The sequence below is a fragment of the Suillus plorans genome (assembly GCF_016647745.1).
Source record: "Suillus plorans strain S12 chromosome Unknown HD556scaffold_17, whole genome shotgun sequence".
Classification (NCBI taxonomy): domain Eukaryota; kingdom Fungi; phylum Basidiomycota; class Agaricomycetes; order Boletales; family Suillaceae; genus Suillus; species Suillus plorans.
In genome coordinates, this window is record NW_024537401.1 from 120,277 (window position 1) to 143,475 (window position 23,199).

Genomic DNA, 23,199 nt, shown 5'->3' on the forward strand with positions numbered 1-23,199 from the left:
CGAATGCAGGCTTCCTCATTTAGGGTGTGAAGTACTAACAGCATGCTCATTGCTGTCCAGCAACAACCTAAACTAGTTTCAAAGAATCTGTTAGTCAAATCTGGTACTTCATCCTCTCCGAATTTCTTCTGTCCTCATTGCAATCCACGACTCAACCGTTTCGAACTATCTGAGCAGGCTGTACGGTACAGTGACAACGCCCGTCTATCAACGTGTCCGGTGATACCCTCACGCGAGGTCTGCCTCCTGCAATTCATATCCGATTCTACTTCTCCCGGTTTTCATTATAACTCTTCAAAAGATTATCATTTTCATCCAGGACTTGTCTTTGTCGAACATCTGCAATGTCAGAATCAGCAGACCTGACTTGTAAACCTCCAACTGCTGTCACTTTTTCTTTCACAGCCCCCTTTCCTGCAGTATCTTCTTCCATTTCCTCAGCGTCATCAACCTCTTCCGCGCTAAAGCAGAGACGCGTGTCGCTTGCGCTTCCGTCCTCCCCCAGGCTTGTACCAGCGTGGAATTTTCGTGACGACACCGGCCTTACTTCGCATGTTGCTGAAACCTCTGCACCAATGCCAGAACGTAAGGGAAAGATGCGCAAGATCGCTGGTGATGGCGACTACCGTGAATCAGTCGGCTCTTTCATAATCCAGCAGAAGAAACCACGCAAGAAATGGTCCGAAGAAGAGACCCAAATGCTCGTCGAGGGATGCAACACGGTACATACGGCTTTCAAATAGTCTCACACAATATTAATCCTGTTCCCTCAGTGGGGCGTCGGCAATTGGAAGGCCATATTGAAAGATCCGAAACTGACTTTTGACAACCGCTCGCCTGTTGACCTCAAGGACCGGTTAGTACTCCTTAATCTCCGCTTGTTCATATTTATACCTGACATCTGTCAGGTTTCGCACCTACTTTCCTGACGCGTACAAGGAACACTACCCCAATGCGAAGACGCATCTCTCCAGTAAGATTCGGTCAACTCTCCCAGATGGACGCTCCATCTTTGAGAAAACGCGTAGTAAGAAGCGTCGTCCGTTTACTGAAGAAGAGGACCGCGCTCTCAAGGCTGGCTATGAGAAACACGGCACCGTATGGGCAACGATAGTCAAAGACCCTGTCTTCCAGGAGCAGAATCGACGCTCGACTGACCTCCGTGACCGTTTCCGCAACGCGTTTCCTGAGCTGTATCAAGCAGCGGGCTATAAGCCACGGAATGCGCCTAAAAAGCGGAGAGAGTGTGTCCAGCCACTTCCCATTCGCTCAGCAACTGATGATCAGTTGACTGCGCACAGCAGCCACATAGGTCCTGCCCGCAGGAAGCGCGTGCAGTCGAGGCAGGGTATGTTCAGAGGTGGGACGAAGAGCGTCCCCGAGAGCGCAACATGCTCTGAAGACGACGATAGCTCAGGTGGTGAGGAGGAAGGCGTCACCAGGCTGTTCAGATGCCCACCAATTATGCACGACACCTCTCAGCCTGATGATATGTCTTCGCCAGACGGACTTGCGGAGATGGACATGGAGACGATAGACCCCTTGTCCGAGCCACTATCTATTCCTGATTTTATGCCCAGTGCATCGCACTCTCTCTCAGAGCTCACGGACTCCTCTCAGTCACAGACTTGGTCCAGCATAGATACACCTCTCAACTCCGCGACGTGGTCCGCGACCACCGCTTCTCCGACATCATCACATATTTCTTCTGATTATCTGCTTGGTCACTCTCTGTTTGATCGTCGCCTGAACACTATTGGAAAGTCGGCTTGGGGTCCGCAAGACTGGTTTTCTGCCAACCCCCGACTCGACACGTCTGCTTTCTCCAGTAGCGGATCATCATTTGCCGACGGGTTGTCTCCTGCACCATCATCTCCATTTTCCTTTCATAACCTCAACCACGGCGTCGTCGATCGTTACGACCTCTTTCCGAGCTCCTTTCCAAACGACTTCACCTCTGATGTCGGCGTTGGGGACTCACATTCTACATTTTCGGACCATGAGATGTTTGCGTCGAGCAGTTTCAGGGGGTTCACACATCATTCCAACTATGCCGGTGACCTCATCTTCGGTGCACGGACACATCAACCCCAGCAGCCATACTACAGTCCCGGATTCGGGTTTGGTACATCTGGCCTTGGACTCTCAGGGATGCAGCAAGCCACCGGTCTACATCCTCTCCAGATTCACACCCCTGCACTGCCAGGTATTGATGAGATCGAACTGGCGTCGATCACACTCAATGACCAAGCGGAGATTTCGGGTGATGCCCCTCAGACCACTGGTGAGATTGGAGTGCAGAAAGATGATTCAGAGGCGTCTTTGAGCCTCTCTGCCCTGGAAATATATACCATGTCGCAGCAGAACATGGATGATATTGTCGACTTGACGCATTCCACTCCCCCTGCAACACCCATCACCTCGACTCGCCCTCTACGGGGTCATGCCCACATGCACGCATCGTCTCATCATGGTCGGTCTATCTCAGTTCCCCCATCAGAACACCGGTATATGTCTACCCACCTGTCGCAGAGTCATGGTGCATCACAACCACAGATCACGAGTACTCGCTCACTCCCTTTCTTCGACACCGTCCCGCTCACGCATCCTTCTGATCTGGCATCTATGCATGCACCATCTTCGTCACCACCAGGGCCAGACTTGTGGCGACCCTCAAACCCTACTGATTTCCACGGCGTTCCCTACCTTGATTTGCACTACTTCAGCAGCCATGCTACTGACGGACATGATGTTAACCCCATGACCATTGATACTTCACGTCAGGGGCAAGCGTTGGACCTCGCTCGTTCACATCCTTCTCAGAAGTCGGCTCCTCCGGTACCGTACTCCACAGTCTCCCAGGAACTTCAGCAGGCGCAGGCGCTTCTGACAGGCACCACCGTACGTCAGTCGCACACGATGCATCATCGCGGGACGAGCTTTGTCTCCCCACAGGATCTACATTTCCGCAAAGCGAGCGATAATAAGCGGAAGAGAGCGAGCTGGGATGGCGGAGTCTTCTAGTCCATTGATTATTTTGCTCTGATTCGTGAACTCGGGAATTCTTCGTCGAGAGACATATCTGTCTCTCTCTAGCTTCTTATCTCATCGTTCCATGATTCCTCATCATAGCATTGCATGTCTCGGTCACATCCCATCCCATAATCTATGTTTAGCTCCAGTAGCAAGCATCATGTTTCAATACTATTGTGAATTTTATGAATTTATGTAATTATCCCATTACATGCGCAAGCTGGGAGGCTCAAAATGGGAGTTTCGAAGGTCCGGCTTCTGCGTTTAGCTGTTCGCGCCGCCCGGTTGGTTCTACTTCCATGGCGATCTCATCACTGGGTTCTTCTGGGGGAAGAAGGTACTGGATCTCCTCGAACATATGAGGAAACAAGATGGCCAGCATGTCGTTGACTCTGGCGCCCGCACGTGGTAAGAATGTGAAAATAGCACATTGGGGTGAATCTTACTTGAAGATAAAGTCGCCTTTTTGTGCCTGGTTCTTCTTCCCTGAAGATTCGACGGTCTTCTTTCCGGCATCCATGGCGAAGGGTGTTAAGTTGAGTGTTCCGGCGGAATTGTCCTTGGTGTAGAGTGAGAGGCCTTGCCGAGCCGCTAGGTCGAGAATATTCTTCTCCACGGTGTCTATCGGAAAGAAATTAGGAATGAAAGGTGAAATGACATCTTGCACTAGAAGGTAATACCCTCGGCGTAATAGCAGAAGACTAGAAGGCAGTAAATTGAGAAGCAAGTAAACAAAACAGGGTGTTTGACCCATACCTTCCGTCGGCTGAGTCTGTCCCATACGATCGATTCGTGCAATAGCTAATGTGGATCGATGAAGTGGTTGTAGAATTGAAAACCAAAAGCGAGCCAACCTTGAACTTCGAAACCATGGTTGACTACGCTTTCGACGAGGAACACACGGGAGGCACAAGTCACATTCAAGCCAGCATTGTCTTTCTCCCTGAAAAAGTGTGAAGATAGAGTATGAACAAGTATACGCTGAGGGCGTACCCGTGTAGTAATAATACTTGTAGGGCAGGATCTGTGCGGAATTTTTTAGCACCGCTGTCTTTGCCTCTGCCCTTTGCGCAGTCGAGTCTTAAGTATGGGATACCTGCGAGTCCGTCAGAACGCTAGCCAAGACAGCTGAGAAAAACCCTGGCCATTGCAATTAAGGGCATGTTCTATGACTGCGAAAGAAGTTAGATCATTACAGAGGAGTAAAGCTTCGGAAAACTGACTCTGTAATGAATCGGCCCACGCCGAGAATACAATGCTCTTTGCACCCGGGTCGGTGAACTGGATATACAATAAATGTCTGACCAGGGCCTGTATTTTGCTGCCGTAACTTCCATTTGATTCCATAGTCTGTATCTCCTGAAAGATTGTATGGTCTAGTGGGGTATATCAGATAAGCTACAAACCGAGTGACTAGACGTCCTCACTTATCATGTTGTATTGGATTTCTCTTCGAGACACCGGAGCGGGCTCTTTGTTCGCCATGACGAGTTTAGCAGGGGCAGGCTTGTCTACTTTGACTGTGAAGCGTTGCAATTGATCGACATTGATAATGACGCTAGAAACGCAGTTTGTTGTGGTGTTTTGTTAGCAGACAAGGGACGCACCGGCAAACCGGGCAAGCTCTTCCATTTTTGCGATTGACCCAAGCCTTTATACATCCCTAGATGTGCGTCAGGAATGTTCATGACGAGAAAAATGTTGAACTAACTTCACAGAAAACATGCGCGCTGTATGAGTAGTGCATGGGTCTGCATTCCTGGAACTCCAAGAAACAGTCGACTTACCATTGAGTAATAAATCCTCGCTTAAAGTCGCATCTACAAAGAATGCAAGCCTCGTCATCCTCATCAGTGATGCCCTCTTCTTTGTTTTTTGCTAGATGGTTCAGGTACCGCTGACGCGCGCGGGATGTGTTGATTTTGCCTTCCAATTCCATTCGCTCAGCTGCGCATTCCTCCATAGCCAATACAACGGTACCCTCCCACAGGACTTCTGTGACTGTATCAGAAATTTCCTGCAGTTGACGGAAATAGCTGTGGGTGTGTTTGACTAGTGTTAGTATGCATCAGCGTCGATCGTGAACTTACGTACAGGATACGTTCGTTGAAGATCTTCCGCAGTTGACTCAAGTCAGCATCAAGCTTGTCCATGAGCGCCACTATATTCATAGTGAGTACGAAGTAGCTACAACATCAGGGTGACAAACCTTGTTGCGCGATCAAGGTTCGTAATGAGTTTGCGCCATCCTTGGCGATGACCTTCTCAGGGTCCTTCTCAGATGCGATGCGAGCGGCCACAGCACTCAGATCGACCATGATAGATCGGAGTGCTCTCCCAGAGAACTGGTCATGGAGATCTTTACGCTGCTCTGTGAGGTCTCTGTGCAGGACTTCATGTTGAGGTTGAACTTCGACATTCTCAGGGATCTCGAAATCCTCCGACATTGCCTGAGCAGCTGCTCTCGCGGCTGCTTTGGTTCGTCGGACTTTGTGCTCCCGTGCATCATGCGCAGCAAGGAGCGTTCGTTCGGAAGAAATTGCCTCTCTACGATCCGCAAGAAGTGCGGCATATGCCTGCATATATATTTCGGCCTCACCCTGAGTATCCAATGCACGAGAATACTCCTCCCCATCGGCTTGGTCATTATTTGCAGCCAACTTCTGAGTCAACAACGCATAGATGCGAGTGCGCCACTCCCACAGAAGAGCAGTCTGTTCATTCAATGCGAGCTCTATGATGTCATTGGCTTCGTCAAACTGCCCAGACTAGTGTCAGTATCGACAAAAAGCTGAACATTCCTGGGAAGGGAGCTCACGAGAAGCGTCGATTTGATTCCGCCTTTATCAAGAAGAGGAAGTGGGATTTGTAAGGACTCCTCGGTAACGCCTCGTCCAGTAGCGTCGGCACGCAGGGGGTTCATCGCTTTGTTGGTACTCTCCTCCGTCGCTACATGCCTTGTCGGTGGAAACGTAAGGAAATCTGTTGAGAATACGTACATTTCAGTAAATTTTTTCGCAGCGTCTCAGCCGCAGCATACGCGGCATCTTCCTTATCTGACTGCGATGCACCTAGAACATGATACACATCTCCCTGTAAAAATTTGACACGGTGCAAGACCATCAGACACTCTCGTAAGCGCTGCTGCAGGGCCCGCCGCTTGATACTGTGCTCTTCGCCCGCGGGGGTCTTGGGAAGACCTCGGTCTTCAACATCTTCAACGTCATCCATGTCCTCATCTACATCGGTGAGAGGTGACATTGCTCGTTTTCCTTTGCCCTTGTTGGTCTTTGAAAGGTCTGGGAGGTCTTTCTGACGAGATTCTCGGAGAGTTCGCGCTTCGTTTTTCAGCGCCTCTCCTTTGACTTGGTGTTCTGCTATGGTGGTTTTAATGTCGTCGATTATTCCATTTGCTTCTTGCTCTGCCGTTAAGAGGTAATCCAAAGCACGTTGGTATCGATCAAGGTTCTGCTCGTTGTGTTGTTGGAGCTGGGCAAAGCGAACAAGGGCTTGAACCTGAAGGGATGAATCAATTCTTGCAAGCACGGATACTAAGAACGACGACGCTTACCTTCGCCTTACGATCATCCATGAAATTACGCCAGTTCTGGTCTCTCATAGCCTGACATCTATGAGCCCAACGGATTAAGAAAAGAGGAAAAACACATGCCTCGAGAACGTCGCCGATGCTCTTGAGGGCACCTGGCTTATCACCTGGCCGTTGCAACTGTCCGACTTGAGGATGAGTACAGATACCACGAAGCTTTCTCAACACATTTCGCAGCAGAGTAGCGTCAATCTGCCATCCTTCAGAAGCAGCAACTCCGCGCGTGTCCAAACCAATTTCAACTAATGCTGCCTCGAGATGGTGATCATAAACCTTTGATACCGTCATATTTTGTCTCTCAGCAAGGGCGTCATGACTTACGTGACGTTCAACTCTTCCCAGCTCGATACTAACGAGATATCTCCGCTGCTGCGGGATGGTCAATTCGTCCTTGACTGCGGACTTGAGTGTTCTAGCATGCATTGAATAAGGTTGAGGAGGATTCCTTCGTTAAATCACTCACCGGATAGCATATCGTTGAAATAGGTCAGCAAATTGTTTTTTGAATGTGTGCTTCATCAAACGATTCCAAATGCGAGCTGGACCGACAACATTGTCGACACGCAAGAACCTGTCAGTGGTATCAGTGTATCGTCATAAAACGCGTCAGTCTATCTAACCTTAAAACACGAATGAGATCAGAAACCTGAGTACGGGCTGGTGTACCAGATACCGCAAACGAAGATAATCGAGGGACCAAAGACACCATCTCTCTGAAGGCCAGAATCATCCAGTCAATTAATCACCAATAGAACAAGAGATCTTACTCGGATTTGCCGGTCCCCATCATTTGTACTTCATCCATAATCACTCTATACCATTCGCACATGACAAGTGGACTTCTAGGACGGTCAAGGTTTGAGTACTCCACCTGTGCACGATGAGAACGTTTGGGTGGTGCGCGGGCAACAGTCAAGTCTTGACGGAGTACGTTGTATGTCGTGATGCAAACATCAAATGTGTTCACATAGGAGCACCAATCAAGTATGTCGTCATCCTTGTCGTGAATTGCCTTTGCCTTTGCTTTCCCTTTCTTGATTTTTTGAACTGACCCGTCTTTTCCAGTTTTATGCTTCTGGGCACTGCACCGTCGTTCTCGTTCGTCTTCAACATCACCCAGGGTGATGGGCACACCGACTTTGGACCAACCATCGTAGATGAGCACCTTGAGCCCTGGGGCATGAACAGCAAGCTCGTCTGCCCATTGAGGTGCGAGCGCAGGGGGAGTGACGATGAGAGTAGTCTGTTGCATGTCTATATCAACTGGTATTCCAGATGGGACGTAGGCGCACTACCTTGATCTCCTTCACTTCCAGCTTAGCTTCGGCATCCCACCGTTTGTTGGTAGGATTGCGATCGGGTGCTGGGTTCAATAAAATGAGGGAAATACATTCAATTGTCTTCCCGAGCCCTGCACTTCATTAATATAACGCGAGTGAGATCAATAGTATTGCGAGGTACCTGGCTCTTCTGCAAGTATGCCCCCTAGTGCAACGTTGTCTTCTACAGGAGAAGAGCTTACGACGCCGACGAGCGTATTGAAGAAGTGCTCCCGGCCCCCGAGATAAATTTTCTCCCAAAATGGAGGCATGAAGAACCGGGACTGGGGAGAAGTGTAGGGAATTACACCGCCTTCTTGAGTTACTGTCTTCCCTTCGCGTAGGAGCATCCACTGGACACTACGCCGTTGGAAGGGTAAGAGCACTGGCAACAAGCCTTCAGGCTGAAGGGACTCATATGTCACGCCTTGCGAAAGAGCGGGTGCTGGGCGAAGAATGCCGTAGAAGAATGGAATACTTGCGTCCCCTCTTGTATCATGTTCACTGCCGGATAGCTGCTGGTCTGCCGATGAAGTTAGGGTAAACAGAGAAATCAAGCGTCTCTGTAATCCTTCGAGTTCGGAAACGCGATTCTGGGAAATCTTCTTGATGTCAAATGGTTCATACAATCTGGGCACGATGATGGATACGTTGAAATGTGCGCACAGCCGAAAAGGCAACTCCTCTACAGGGTCGTAGCCACCCTCAGGAAGGGTGATCACCTGAACGGTTGTGTCGATTTTTGCACGACCTAACGACTGAAAGATGAAAAGTGCCTTCAGAAGATCATCATGCTGTGGCGTGGCATCCTCTTCCTCTTCGGGTGCATTCGGCCATGCAACTTGAGGAAGGAGGAAGAACCACCGCTCACTTTTCTCCTCGATTTCCTCAGGATAGCGGTTTATGGGACAGTCTGGCTCGCCCGAAAGAGCTAACAAGCGACTTTTGTAGTTCTGAACCCTGAACCTGGCAAGGTCAAATGTTTGAGGTTGAGAACGGTCAGGGCATAGTGCGCTAAACAGAGATAAGAGATCATGTTCCTCCTTAAGCCACCCAAGTTTCTTTGCTTCTTGGTCAGGCACGTAAGAGTTTTCATCACCGCCTCGAGCTGATTTCGTGTAATGCATTTCGAGAGAGTATTTGAAGACCGGTAGAAACTGGCTTTCGGGATCAACTGTTGGTTCCTCATAACGACGTTCTTCCCATATGCAAGGGTACACCTGCTTGTGAACCGGGTCTCGCCAGTCGTCATTGCATCCTTCCAAGGACATTTCCGACTGATCGTCAGCATCCAATTCATCATCACCCTCAGAAACCCTTCGTCTCTTTCTCTTCACAGGTGATGCAGAGGCAGAGCGCCGCCGCTTGTTCCCCACGTGTTGTTCGACTCCGACATCAGCTCCTCGTACGCCTTCATCAACTTTAAGCGCTTTATCACGTACGGCATAATCTCCTTCGCATTCGCCTGAATTCTCTTCTTCGGGAGGTTTCAAAAGGGTGATTATGGTGTTCAAGTTGATTGCAGGACGAAAGTTGTCAAAATCTGATGGTCTGAGCTGCTGCGAATCCCAGAAGTACGAATGTTTGTGGCGAGCAGACTCCGTATATCTTCTGTTGATAATACGGATATCCATCTCAGACAATTACTTGCATACGCAAGTCCGCAGTGAATGGTGGTGGTTAAAATTAATGGCGCGGCATGCGGATGATAGGGCCGTTTGATACGCGACGGCTGTCACATGATCCTGAACTTAATTAGAAGGTTACAGACTGTGAGAAAGTCACGTGACATTGAACTGACCCACGGGCCGCTGGAGCCTGGAGCAACCATCATTCCGAACTTAGGCTTGCAGACGAGTCGAATTGATCTTCTCCAAGAGTCTGGCCAAATACAAGCCAGATGTGCAAAGCTTCTTTTCTTGAAAGCTCTCCAGAATAGTCTCTCTCCACTGAGAGTTCTTCTGAACGGGACAACTTCATATCCTCTCGATACACCTTGGTTGATCATGTCATTGTCCCGGGTTCAAGCGGGTTGGCGCACTATAATAAGATTTGTTATCGTCCATCAGAAGGTATCTTACAACCAAATTTAATTTTTCGGTATCGACTTACCGTATATGCCTAGATATTCATGCACATCGGCCAAAGAAGCTTAGCGCAGAAAAAATGCACGAGGGCATCCCAAGCCACGAGGCATTCTGTTTGGGTTCCCTTGTGCTCCTTATAATCTCCTGCTTACAACCCACATCTACAGACCGTGTAACCTCAGCACTCTCAAACAAACTTTCACCAGATATCACTAATCAAGGCTACTTGATATGTCTGTCGCCTTAGAGTCCTCCGAGACTGATGTCTTGGAATATATTATCATCCACATATTTTGTCCCATCAAATTGCCGCAGCACAATGATCATACTCCTGACAGGGATCGCTCCCTTGTTGATGTCGTGCTCGGCTCAGCTCGCAAATTTGCAGCATCTTTACCTGACGACGAGCATGAGCAGTGGAGGCCTTTGTTGAGGATGCTCGAGAACCTTGCTGTTACAATGAATTATCCTGCCTTGACTGAGGGTGTGGTCGAGTCGCAAATCAAATCCATGCAAGCAGGAGGTATGTACACAATTTTAGCGCCGGCAATTTATATCAATCTCAAGATTTTTCTCTCTAGACATTCTCGCGTATTTGATTCGGGAACAAAATGCTGCTGTCGTACTTCGTAGGCTCGACGAAAAAACCATATTTGAATCCTTTGAAGTTTCTCCGCGGGCGTCTGCTGTCATGGCAGCAAAGGGGAAGCTCCTGTGTTCATATCCAGGGCCTGCAATTGATGTATCAAACTCAGTCGTCGATAACCCCACCTTTCCTCCTGAGTTGGCGAACTTTCTCTCCCAGATGAGTTATGATGCGTTAGATTCTACCTCCAAAGACAAAGGAGAGACCGCACATCCTCGCTATATCACCCAGCTTCTCACCGACATTCTTCGCGCATTCGGCAAGCCCGCTGACATCCCTCGTATTCAAAAACGTATAGGCGATGATGTTATGAACAATAATGCTACAGGCGGTAGTGGGTCACAGTCCAACATCACACTCCCTTGGCGAAGATCATCCCTCTGGCTTGTCATAAGGGTTGTATTGCAGACATCCCTCGAGAGCACCAGCCTTGGACGAAACGGTTACAAGGCTTTCATGGCTTCGCTCATGACGGACCTCGTGTCCAAAGCGCTTGAGGGCGATATGCCGAGCGATTTACTCTACTTCATGTCCACTAAAATTAGTCGACGCTTGGTCAAGCTTCAGGCTGAAGACGGACTCTTAGCAATCGCGATGCATAAAGCTACTGAAGATATCAAAGACCGATTGGAACTGCGCTGGAAGAACGTTCAGGAGGTTCAGGCAGATTCTTCTCATTGGGATGCATCTTCGGAGTCAGATATAACCAGAGACACCAGGCTCTCTTTGACCAAGACCGAGGAGTACATCACCGCTGCCTTACATGCTACCAATGTCCAACCCACTGCGTCAGATTTTCAACCTCCTCATCGCCAACGGGGCACTATACATGACTTCCTTGGTCCTGACGCCGAGTTATTCGAGAGTGTTTGTGCCAAGGACCCCCTTCTAGCGCTCTTTGATTTCGAATGTGCCATCGAGCAAGGCATTGGCGGCTGGGTAGATCGTGTCATCCTCGATGCTACTGACATCGATGCTGCTTGTATGATCATCCAAGCGCGCGCTGCAAGTTATTCTGCCAGTGCGCAAAAACGTTATTCTAAAAATCCTGAAAACATATCCATCATGCTGCTCACGCTGTTCGATCTCTGGGTCGCGCTTGACAAGCTAGCTGTGAAGTCAATCCCTCTTCTCAAGGAGTACTCTCCAGAGATCCCAGGTGTCATTTTCGATAGCCTTCTCCTCAAGCAAGCTGCCGCCATAGAGAGGCTCGGACTTCTTCAACAGTATGTTGTCGCTCGCACCCACCATGCGCGTTTGGGCTTCTCTATCTTCTCGGATGGCGCGGATGAAGATGCATTCGCAGTTCGCTACTATCATCAATCTGAGAAGTTGAAGTCATGCAAACAGCGCATTGAAGATGAAGCAGATGCGGAGCGGAAAAAGTGCATTGCAGATTTTCGCGACAAAAGCAAAAAGTACTTGGGTTTGACGAATGAACTCAACGCTCTCAAATGTGACACTTACATGGATCGGCGAGGTCAAACACAACATAAAAATAATTGCTGTCGGTGCAAGAAGTCGATGGAGAGAGAGAACCTTTCTATCGAAGTTCATGAATGGCCACTTCCCGAATGCGACAATGATGCAGCAGTAGTTTTATTCGAACTCGATGCCCCGATCGCTTTCAAGATGTGGCGATCTCTCACATTCCACTTTCTTCACGACATATGCACTACAAAATCGACTCAAGTTGCAATGCAGCACATGCTACTTATGAATTATGAACCATTCTTATGCCATCAGGTCGGTCATCCTGGCCAACGCATCACATTGGGCTCGGAGACAAAGTCTTCCCTGGCCACTCGCAAGTCATTTCCATGCACTGAAAGCGACGCCATCGTCAAAAACGAGCTGTGTTTCCGCCTATACGATACAACCAATCGTGTCTGGGCCTCCGGATTCCATCAAACGTATATCGTATCTAATCTTTGCACGTATGCGTTACCGGAAGGTCCATATCACGGACTGCAATGTTATCTGTCGGGTACACAGCATACTTCCAACGAGGTCTTGGCCAATCAGGCTGAGTGTCATGCCGAGCTGACGCTTCACGAATTCATTGCTTTTGGGAGCCTCCGTAGCGGCAGCCTTCTGCAATGGATCAACATTATCCGTGAATTACGAGCACGCACACTCACGTTTCGTGATCCCGCGGTCCATTTGCTACTGCTCCAGGCTAGTTTGGAGGTGGGAAAGCTTTCAGCCAATGGGTCCAGGGTATGGCACGATGAACTGAAAGTCTCAAACTTTGGGCGCACCCTAATCAATGAGCTCCGGAGCTTAAAAGTAAGCGTGGAAACCAACTGGCTGGAGGGCGCAACGATGGCAACAATCTCTGCCCTGGTATCCCGCCTTCTCTCATCAGCAGAAGATCACGACGTCATCCAGGAATCACACGAGTTGCTGCAAGCTGTCCGGAATACAACTTTCAAGTGGGTGCAAGAGTTATCCAAAGCTCTGCAAGAAGCTCCGGATGAAAAGTCTAGTTGTGAACGCCAAGCCCGTGTTCGTGACATGGCAGTGATTTGTTGCAGCACCTATGATGTCGACCCGGACAACATCACAGCGCTTCTTGACTTGCCACAGGACTTGGAGATCTTGGTATACTGCTCTATTACAGTGAAGGATAACACGCCTCCAGATCTAGACACTCTCCCGCCGATTTCAAGATTGCTTCTTGATCGCAACCATCGGTTGTCACACTTTCTAGAGACCTATTTCCGATGCCATGTGGAAGACGACCAAGAAGGTCTTGATCGGGCTATGAAACATCTTTGGTCTACACACCAACGCCACACACGCTGGACAGTGCTTGAATCTCCAAACTCTGGGTGGCTTACATGTGAAACGGCGCCTTCTGATGATCCGTCCTGTCAAATCATACACCTCGATATGTTGACGGCTTGTCTATTGGTCGATGGCAAGCCGCTAGCCAGGCTGCCGGATCATATTCTGCAGCATCCTAGCTACAGCTTACTCTTCCAACATGTGAGTTTTCCGACCTGCTAGTCAGCCAGCTATCTGATAACTCCGAATAGCAAGTGCTTGATGTTTTACCCTCCAAGATTCCTGGCGCAGAATTCGCTACGAAGACCAACATAAATGGCTTTAAAGTGAGTTGGTACAGTCGAACATGATATCCAAAACTTAACCATCATTTTGCAGATATCTTTTGGGATGCGCAACGGAGAAGTTGTCATTCGGTCGCAGCATGAGAAAGGGCACCTCCTCGAGCTGATACCTCCAGGAAAGCTTCGGCCAGACATCCCGGAATTACTGGTCAAAAATCACGTACATTGGCTCGACTTGACCACTTGTGCGATTGAATTTCGTCCAGTGAAGGCAATGTGGGAGTCGTCTGACAAGAACTGGGTGTTGCAATACACGGAAGGCGGGCAGTCAGTTGCACGGCTGGGCCATTCAACTCTTTTTGATATTCACAGCCCCACTTTCCGCATGATAGCAAAGACGCTGAGTCCCATAGAAAACTCCCGATACCTGATTGTCACTGGCAACGTGGATGCAGACCAGACTGTAGTCAAGGTCGATCTCCCTCGGCTTGGACTCTCTTTCTTTATAGATAAGGATGGAGAGTTACATTCGCACGACCAGAGAGGCATGCTTGTCGATGAAGACCAGTCCATCGGCACAATGATTGGACTTGTTAACAAGCTCGTTCTACGCCCCAAAGATCAACACACTTTCAGCGATCGCCGTGTCATCATCCCACAAGGCAATGTTGTAGTAAAGCACGAAGGTCACCATGTGCAGGTCACCATCCAACCCAATCCTAATCATGACCGCCATCATTATCACTGTTACACCATCGACATGGAATTCTGCCGCCTGACAGGAAACATCGGTCTCACGAACAAACTTTACAAAGCATACTTACACGCCGTGTGCAGTGCCCATGTTCCAGATCCGTTGACTAAACGCACCGGTGTAGAAGAAGCGATGTGTTTGCTGCAATCTGCCGCATGCTATTCCTTCATGAAGCTGGACCCATTTGATTGCAAGCTTCTGGCTCGGATAGGCTCCTTAACTGTTGAGCGGACATGGCATAAGAGCTCGCAGAAGGTCCACTGGCACCATGGCTTATCATCTTATGTCCAAAGTTGCGCATTCTACCATGCTGCCAGGAATATAGTCCAATATGCACAAAAGCTGCAGGTGCTTAGCGAAACACCAGTTACGGTTTGTCCAACCTTTCCAGAACGAGATGAGTCCCTCCTGGAACGTGCCTCTCAGCTGTCCATCGTCCTTTACTCCTGTGATCTAGTCAATTCCTTCTATCCCAGCGAATCGTCAACCAGTGATTATACTTCCAGGGATGTCCGCCCCTCAATAGATAACCAAATGACGTTTGATTGCGCATGTATGGTGCGCGACTGGAGTATCACGCTTAAGCCTTGTCAGGCGCTTTACAATGTCTTCATTCGGTGGAATGAAATTTCTGGCAAAACACATGACGTAACCCTTCGATATGGCCGAGAATGGTTGAAGCCTGACTTGGCCAAGAGATGGATGACCGTTGTAGAACTTTGCCGTGACACAGATCGGGGGACTCACACATTCCAACTCGCCTTCACACTATCAGCCATGACCTACTCCTCCCCAGAGAATATGGGACTTGCCGCGACCATGTTCGCGTTTGCAGTTATTCCCGAGCTCTGTGAACTCGGTTCTCCCCACTACGACATATACGACCTTTCATTTGGGATTAAACCCCTTGAACAGGATTTATGCCGCCGCATAGCTTCCTGTACTTCTTTCTGCAATAGTCCCGAGGCATCCTTGTCTAGGAACCATAACGAGTCTTCCCGGGAATTTGATAGTCGACGACAAACGCACTTTCAATCTAAGTGTCTAGGCGAACAGAAAGAGGCAGTCGCTATCCTTCTTGAATCTTGGCCTTGTTCTTCCGTCCCTCCACGTGCTCTGAAGTGTCTTAGCAGCTCTCGATATGACGAGTCCACCCTTCGCACTGTCCTTAAAGAACAATACACGAACTGCTATCGCAACCGGTGCCTGAAGACATATCTGGATTGTGTACAGGAGGTGCTTGATGAAGTGAGGCGGACTTTCACGCCATCCATCAAGCAATCATACACATTCATACCGAGTAACTCAGATGTTATATCAGTCAAGACCGCCGTCCTCGCCAAAGACTTGTTCCAAAAGCCCTCACCCATCATCACATTACTTCCTGATCCACTCAAGCAAATTCAAGTGTTACTGAGCAGCAGATTCTCTGGTGATGGGCTTGACTCGTCTCCACTGAAGGATGTCATCTCGAACTTCAAGTCATCGCGATCGGACCAGTTCGGTCTCCAGTATGCTGCATGTCTAGAAGACAGTAGGATTCATCTAGAAAATGAACAATTACCCATCGCACCGTGCTCAACTCGCTGGACAGTCGACATGTTGCAACATCATCATGCGTGGTGTAACAAGCTCTATATGAACGCTTTTCGCAGATTGGAAGAGCATCTAGCTCCGTCAGGTTTGGCGGAGGAGAGTTTATCCAATTCTGGACAATGGCCTCGTATTACAGTCACATTCCTACTCGGTCTTCTCGCTTCTACGTCAAAAACCTCTCTTTGCGACTCTTGGAAAGCCTCTTTGACCAATTTCGCACATATCCTTCTTCGATTACAAAGATCACAACGACTTCTGAAGCTGAGATTGGCAGCCGATGTCGACAACGAGGAGTTCCTGAAGGAGCTGGTAAATGACGGCCACCTAGGATTGGATGGTACACAGGAATATGTGGACTGGCTTCTAATTCAGGTATTCGATGGTCATTCACAAATGAAGCTGTCGATCACTAACGGTACCAGGCAGAGAACCGATTTCTTATCCGTCCCACGCAAGCCATGGTTGCAATGGAGATGATTTCCCCACATTCTGGCAAGAATACTGCCCTGCAGCTTCATATGGGGGAAGGAAAGTCTTCCGTGATCGTACCTATCTGTTGCGCTGCACTAGCCGATGGCAAAAATGTGGTACGGGTAGTCGTGCTAAAACCTTTAGCTGTGCAAATGTTTCAGCTGCTCGTGGAACGGCTCAGCGGGCTTACCAACAGGCGAATTTTCCACCTTCCTTTCTCGCGCTCCTTGCGCATTACTTCCAGTGACATCCAGTCATTGTTTGAAGAATGCAAACGCGTTCGTGGTATCATTGTCGCACTACCAGATCACATTCTCTCTTTCAAGATGATGGCCGTGGAGCAACAGCTTCCCCGTGCGAACGCAATCAGACAACCACTGGTTATGCCCCTATTGGATACCCAGCGATGGCTTGATAAGTACACTCGCGACATATTGGATGAGAGCGATGAACTGCTGCATGTTCGCTTTCAACTTGTGTACACTATGGGCGATCAACAGCACTTAGAAGGTTATCCTGATCGATGGACTACAACGCAGCAGGTGATGACCCTTGTGGCAAAACATGCTTGCCTCCTTCAGCAAGAATTTCCTCTTGGAGTAGAGTTCCAGGAAGGCGCTATCGGAACCTTCCCACATTTCAGAGTCCTGGATGTCGACGCAGGCAAAAGATTGGTCAAGCTGGTTTCTGACGATATCCTTGCTGGCAACCTCCCAAATTTCGTATTTGAACATGTGCCATCTCATATCCAAGACTCCATCCGCGAGTATCTTACTCAGTTCACTATTGAACCGCAGCTCCTTCACGAAGTCCGTAGCTATTGTACTGGGTCCAGTATGTGGAATGGACTACTGCTCATTCGAGGACTCCTTGCACACGGTGTTCTGATATACACAATGAAGGAGCGGCGATGGCGTGTAGATTACGGTCTAGATCCTCAACGTACGAAGCTTGCTGTGCCATATCGAGCCAAGGATGTTCCTTCATCTAGGGCAGACTTTGGACATCCAGACATCGCAGTCACACTCACATGTCTTTCGTACTACTACGGAGGCCTCACTGAGGAACAGGTGGCCCTCTGTTTCCGGCAGCTACTCAAGCAAGACAATCCCGTATTGGAATATGAGACATGGATCGAGGGGTTGTCTTTAGACTCGCTTCCAGAGAATCTGCGACACCTCAGTGGAATCAACATGGAGTCTACTGAACAATTCACTACCTGTTTGGTACCTCTCTTCGGGCGCAACAAAGCTGTCGTAGACTTCTTCTTGTCTCGGATCACCTTTCCACAAGAAGCGAAAGAGTTTCCAAAAAAGTTATCTTGTTCTGCCTGGGATCTCGCCGAGCGAAAATCATCTGGGTTACCTACCACTGGTTTCAGTGGAACAAATGATTTTCGTTACTTGCTACCCACCAACATAACGCAGCATGACCTAGCTCACCAGCGCGGCACGAATGCCAAAGTTCTCAATTACCTTTTGCAGGAAGAGAATGATTTTTTTGACTCGCTCGCAGCTGGCAGAGGCGCTGAAGAACTTCTTAATGCCATCACGAAGGAGTCGCCGGAAATCCGCGTCTTGCTCGACGTGGGCGCACAAGTGCTTGATTTGGAGAATGATGAGGTGGCGATGATGTGGCTGGACATCAATAAAAATGCTCAAGCGGCAATTTATTTCGACAAGCACGATGAGCTCGTGGTGCACACTCGGGATCATGTCATAGAATCATTCTGCGCATCTTCCTTTGCTCAGAAACTGGACCAATGTGTATTGTATTTGGACGATGAACACACCCGAGGAACAGATGTGAAGTTGCCCCGTGGATTCCGCGCAGCTGTCACGTTAGGCCCAAAGGTCACCAAGGATCGCCTTGTCCAAGGTGAGGACGCAATGTATATGTTCGTTGATGACGTTTAGTAACATATTGCTAGGTTGCATGCGTATGAGAAAGCTCGGCCACGGCCACTCAGTCATGTTCTTCGCACCTCCAGAAATAGATCGCAGCATTCGAGCCGTGAACAACAATCTTGATGAACGCACTCATGTGTCGGATATCCTCGTGTGGGCGATGACTGAAACATGCTTGGATATTGAACACCGTGCTTCACAATGGTTTCAGCATGGAGTGGATTTCAAGTCTCGCCACAATGCATGGTCGTCGTTCTTATCTGGTGATATTACGCCCACCGAACTCACCCATTCGTGGCTACAGCCAGAGGCTAAGCACTTGGAAAAGTTATATGCTCCAGCTCTGACGGGCACCATCACTTCGCAGACATCGCTAGACGAAGAGCTTCTGGAGATATGCAGCGGCCTGGGGTTGAGCATTTCGCCTGACAACCGTACGGACGAAGAGCAAGAGAGAGAGGTGATACAAGAGATTGAGCGCGAGCCCGAGGTGGAGAGACCACCAAAAGTGCCGGCTGCTACCCATCACATCAACGAGGACGTCCGGTACTTCATCCAAACAGGCTGTATTCCGAACGGATCTCGGGCATTCACTGCCGTTTTCGACACCCTCACTACAACTTCGGCTGCGTTCTCGGGGTGTCAGCCATGGTCGCGAGACGTGTTTGCCTCGAGTGATTTCGCCACAACAGTTCAGGCCGCAGACAAAACGGACAGCTACATTCGCCCAGTCAATTGGATTCTTTCGAGTAATACAGCGCCAGTGCTAGTCATTGTCAGCCCCTTCGAGGTCAACGGTTTACTATTTGAAATTAGGGCAAGTAAGCAAGTTCACTTGCACGCTTATACACCTCGCATCATCAAGATGATGAAGTCATGCGATGACTTGCGCCTCTATGTTACACCATCACTCCCCGCGCGATGGAAGCCACATGATACCCTCATCCAGCAGCTCAATGTCTTTGCTGGGCAATTATACTTTCCTCGTCACCGCGCATATGTCAAGCTGTGTCGCTTCTTGGGGATTTATACTGCAGATCTCAAGGACCAGGGCACCTTTGAGATTCAAAGCGATGGATTCATCAAACCGGAGCATCGGCCTCCTGCTGCGAATCTTCCCAACAACTTCCAACAGTCGCCCATCCCCATGTTGAAGGCTATTTTCGGTATCCGCCGCAAGGGAATGGGGTACTTACCTACGCACCTCGGGAAGCTATTGGTTCCTCGACAGTTGACAACCAAGGACTTCGATGATCGGCAAGTCGGAACTTTTCTGTATGCAAACATTCATTGACGCAGTGATCCCATAGTGTTCTCCAGTGATTAGAGATACTGTCATTCGTAGATTGTGCCACATTCACCATCTTCTAGCAGGTCTTACAAACTACGTGATGTCTTTTACTCATTGCTACATTGATCACGGTTGTGGACTTGAATTTGCTAGTTACTCTATCAACATACCATATTATTCCTCATTTTGTGCAGTATTCGGTTAGAAGTAAACGTTATTCCCAGTACGAGCATGCGAATGTCAACCCCATATTCAACTTCTGCACTGGCGCATCTCTTGCCAGTGGTGAGGGGCAAAAACCCTCAAACATATTCGCCACACGATTTTCACTCAATTCCGACAAGATCGCGCATCTAACAGCGACCTGTATCGTCAGGGGGAGTGGCTCTTAACTATAAGCCGAGTGTACTTCGGCGGGCACACCACCAAGTATGATTTTACGGGAGTTGGAAGGTGCGAGGCTCATAGTAGATATGTATTGCATGAGACAAAGCTCCGTTATATATCGCTGGCGGTATCTGATAGAACAGAACTAGGTTACAAGGTAAAGTGTATCAGAACCCGTCAGAATCAAAATCCAACGCACATACCTACCCAGTCGACATCCTTGCGTGCATGTATAGCATAGTTGGCAACGCAAGTCTTACATAATGGCCACGAGGATCTCAGACCCCTCGTAGAAGAATTGACGGTCCGAGGGTACCACTGGTTCTGCAGAAGGTGAAAGTGAGGATGACGATGTGGATGTAGGACTGATGAGATGATCCGAGTATGTCGTAGTCAAGAGATTGTAGGAGCTTATTCACTAAGGTTCCGATTATTATCCCTTCTTGACGAACGAGATCCTACCAGAAAATAATAAACTATTAGCTATGCCGGATGTCACACAGGAAAAGAAAGCAGCGCGCCAAACGAGATTACAGTCCTCCACCCGACTGTCACTTTATTGAGAAAACATCATGTGCGTCTCTCTTGATCCCAGGTAAAGTATCTTTGCATTCAATGCATTGAACGCGGGGACAACATACTCACCACATCTCCTTCTTTGAAGCTACTGAAAGCCTACCACGCATCGTGGATCTATCTCCAGAATCTTTACTTCCATGTTCGCCTGCGCCAGAGTTAAATGAGGTAAGGTAGGACACAACGACCATTCCGGTCCATCCAATTTATGCCATTCTTCTTTCACCGTCGATGGATTTGGATAGCAAAAGGTTTGCAGATGCTATCACGTTAGAAATTATAATGGTTCCAATTGAAGAATGTGAACATAGTACAATTTGGTCCTCGAGAAGGGACTGTTTGTTGATCTTGGAAGATAATGCGATTGACTTGCGATGATTTTATTGGTAGGAGAAATAATAGTAATAACATGTTCCAGTTGGGGCGTGAGTTTAAATTAGTCACGTGATGCTGCGCACTGCTAAGCAATGCGTCGCATGGCGGTACAGTTATGGATGCCTCGTTGAACCACGAAAATGAAAACTAACCTCCCGAGCCACAACAACTGCGTGGATTTTTTTCAAAATATTTTTGCCCCATACATAGACCTCTGCTTGAGGTCTTCGCACGTTTTAAAGAAAAAAAAGTGAGCCGTTCGAGCACGGCATCAGCAACAGTGAGGAGGTGCCTATTTTGCTGAGTATGGCTCAATGAATCAGCCTCGATTAGGTAAGAAAAGCTTATCAATCACTACGTTTCTGATTCGAAACATAGATATGTAACTACATTAATATTCGTCGCTGGCGCATGAGCCTATATCATCCAGATCGAAACACTCGCCATCGCTTTCACACTCCTCAGTTACAATTACCTTTGGCCGTGGTATGGCTGCAATGAGCTTGCCCAAAGTGGGCTTCTTCTCTGTGAGTTTCCACTTCTCTTCTTTTGCGCGAGCCTTCTCTGACTCCCATATCTTTAACGCTTCGTGATAGTGTTCTCGCCGTGCCTTATTCTCTGCCTTCCTCGCGTCCTCAAGCTTTTTCCAATCTGCCAATGCCTCAGCGTGTCTCTTCCGCTCTTCGGTCCTCGTCCTCTTCTCAGCTGCAGCTCTTGTTTGAGCCTCCTCGAACTGAACAACTCTTTCATAGAACACGTCGCCTGATAACAAGCGTGGTAAGCCATCCCCGAGAATCTTTCCACCATTATTTCCTGCCTGCTTTTTCGACTCTTGATGAGCAAGCTGACTGCGAATTTTAGCACAGTACATCTCATTCAAGATATTGGATGCCTGGAGTGCGATAACGCGTTTTTTCAGTGCAGCATTGGCCGCCTCTGCCTCGTGGAGAGCTGCAAGTAGCAAGACTTCGTTTGTGGTTGTTGGATGAATGTTTGTGATGGATGTACGTGATTTCTTGATGGGGGAGATAGTGTGGGCTGTGGCATGCCGCAGGTCAGTTTGCGAGTTCATTGGTGTCGACGAGACGAGTTTTGACAATGAAGTTTCAGCGAGTTGTTTGATGATGGTTTCAAGATCCTCCTGAGTACTCGATGATGAGTTTACTGAATGTTCTTCATCTCCGTTGTCGCTAAGCTGTGTTGACATCCTTTGAAGGGCATTGGCAAGAATTTTTACGGGTGTGGATGGTGCGATTGGAAGATATGATTTAGTTGAGGTTTCTTTACTTGGAGCCAGCATGTTGCTAGGGACGACATCACAATCGAATGGCCAGACACCAGTCTTGCGGAAAGCTGTGCGAATAAGGTCTGGTGTGAGTGCGCGGAGATGAGCACGGCCATAAATGGTGATAAAGTTGGCCTTTGTGACACCTTCCCCTTTCTCTCTCTCCCATTTGTCCCGCTCCTCACTCCAGCTCCGTTTTAGGACTGCGAAAACAACGACATCCAAGCCTTGGTATACATGGGTTGTGTGAGCTGGATAGCACAGGATATGAATACGATTTTTACGGGCATACTGCAGGAATCCCCGTGTATAATGCGAGTTGTGGCCATCCACAATAAGGAGACGGTCACGTCCGTCTGCCTTGGCCTTCGTCTGCTTGTCGAACTCTTTGATCCATTCAACCCCAATCTCTCCATCTGTCCACCCCTTTTTCGAGTATCCAAGCCTATCATAATGTACGTGATTTTAGCATTAATAACAAATGATTGAAAATGAACTCACGAAGCATTCGCAGGATTTTCTTGTTTCCATTTTACTTGGTAGGCATTGCCCTTTAGAATGACAGCAGGGGGCTGAGCAGTGCCATCAGCACAGATCGTAACGATGATGGTAATGTTTTCTCGATTCCCTGTATGTTGCTGATACTGAGGCCCAGGCCGTCTCCCTCCAATAACACGTTCGTGCTCGCCAGAGTCCGGTGAAATGCCAATTTCGTCGGCTGCATAAATACCGTCTTCATTGATGTCATACTTCTCAAAAACAGCTTCTAGGAGATCAAACCAAGCTTTATT

The 23,199-nt window shown here is 48.6% G+C and overlaps 4 protein-coding genes across 4 annotated transcripts; 2 read left to right on the plus strand and 2 right to left on the minus strand.

Annotated features, from left to right (window-relative positions):
- The first annotated feature begins 28 nt into the window (after positions 1 to 28).
- Positions 29 to 3,121, plus strand: HD556DRAFT_260886 (uncharacterized protein). The gene is made up of 3 exons (XM_041310058.1): positions 29 to 722; positions 774 to 856; positions 909 to 3,121. The coding sequence occupies exons 1-3, from the start codon at positions 345 to 347 to the stop codon at positions 3,022 to 3,024; spliced, it is 2,577 nt and encodes an 858-aa protein (XP_041162219.1). The 5' UTR covers positions 29 to 344; the 3' UTR covers positions 3,025 to 3,121.
- On the minus strand, positions 3,122 to 9,593 carry HD556DRAFT_1465757 (SNF2 family N-terminal domain-containing protein; the record flags this gene model as incomplete). The annotated part of the gene is made up of 23 exons (XM_041308359.1): positions 3,122 to 3,425; positions 3,480 to 3,654; positions 3,714 to 3,734; positions 3,790 to 3,834; positions 3,888 to 3,976; positions 4,027 to 4,129; positions 4,173 to 4,205; positions 4,257 to 4,409; positions 4,461 to 4,591; positions 4,641 to 4,696; positions 4,745 to 4,763; positions 4,821 to 5,069; positions 5,128 to 5,194; positions 5,243 to 5,792; positions 5,852 to 5,982; positions 6,033 to 6,549; positions 6,605 to 6,913; positions 6,962 to 7,052; positions 7,104 to 7,211; positions 7,261 to 7,353; positions 7,408 to 7,883; positions 7,936 to 8,051; positions 8,102 to 9,593. 23 exons carry the CDS (start codon positions 9,591 to 9,593, stop codon positions 3,263 to 3,265), a joined length of 5,187 nt encoding a protein of 1,728 aa, XP_041162220.1. The 3' UTR covers positions 3,122 to 3,262.
- Positions 9,594 to 10,277: 684 nt separating this feature from the next.
- HD556DRAFT_1441127 (uncharacterized protein) lies at positions 10,278 to 19,788 on the plus strand (the record flags this gene model as incomplete). Its single annotated transcript, XM_041306239.1, has 6 exons — positions 10,278 to 10,569; positions 10,628 to 13,683; positions 13,734 to 13,808; positions 13,861 to 16,488; positions 16,539 to 18,465; positions 18,518 to 19,788. The coding sequence occupies 6 exons, from the start codon at positions 10,278 to 10,280 to the stop codon at positions 19,786 to 19,788; spliced, it is 9,249 nt and encodes a 3,082-aa protein (XP_041162221.1).
- Positions 19,789 to 21,246: 1,458 nt separating this feature from the next.
- On the minus strand, positions 21,247 to 22,863 carry HD556DRAFT_1357375 (uncharacterized protein). Its single transcript, XM_041302519.1, has 2 exons — positions 22,706 to 22,863; positions 21,247 to 22,654 (listed from the first exon to the last, which is right to left on the minus strand). The coding sequence occupies exon 2, from the start codon at positions 22,421 to 22,423 to the stop codon at positions 21,515 to 21,517; it is 909 nt and encodes a 302-aa protein (XP_041162222.1). The 5' UTR covers positions 22,424 to 22,654; positions 22,706 to 22,863; the 3' UTR covers positions 21,247 to 21,514.
- Between the last annotated feature and the right edge of the window lie 336 nt (positions 22,864 to 23,199).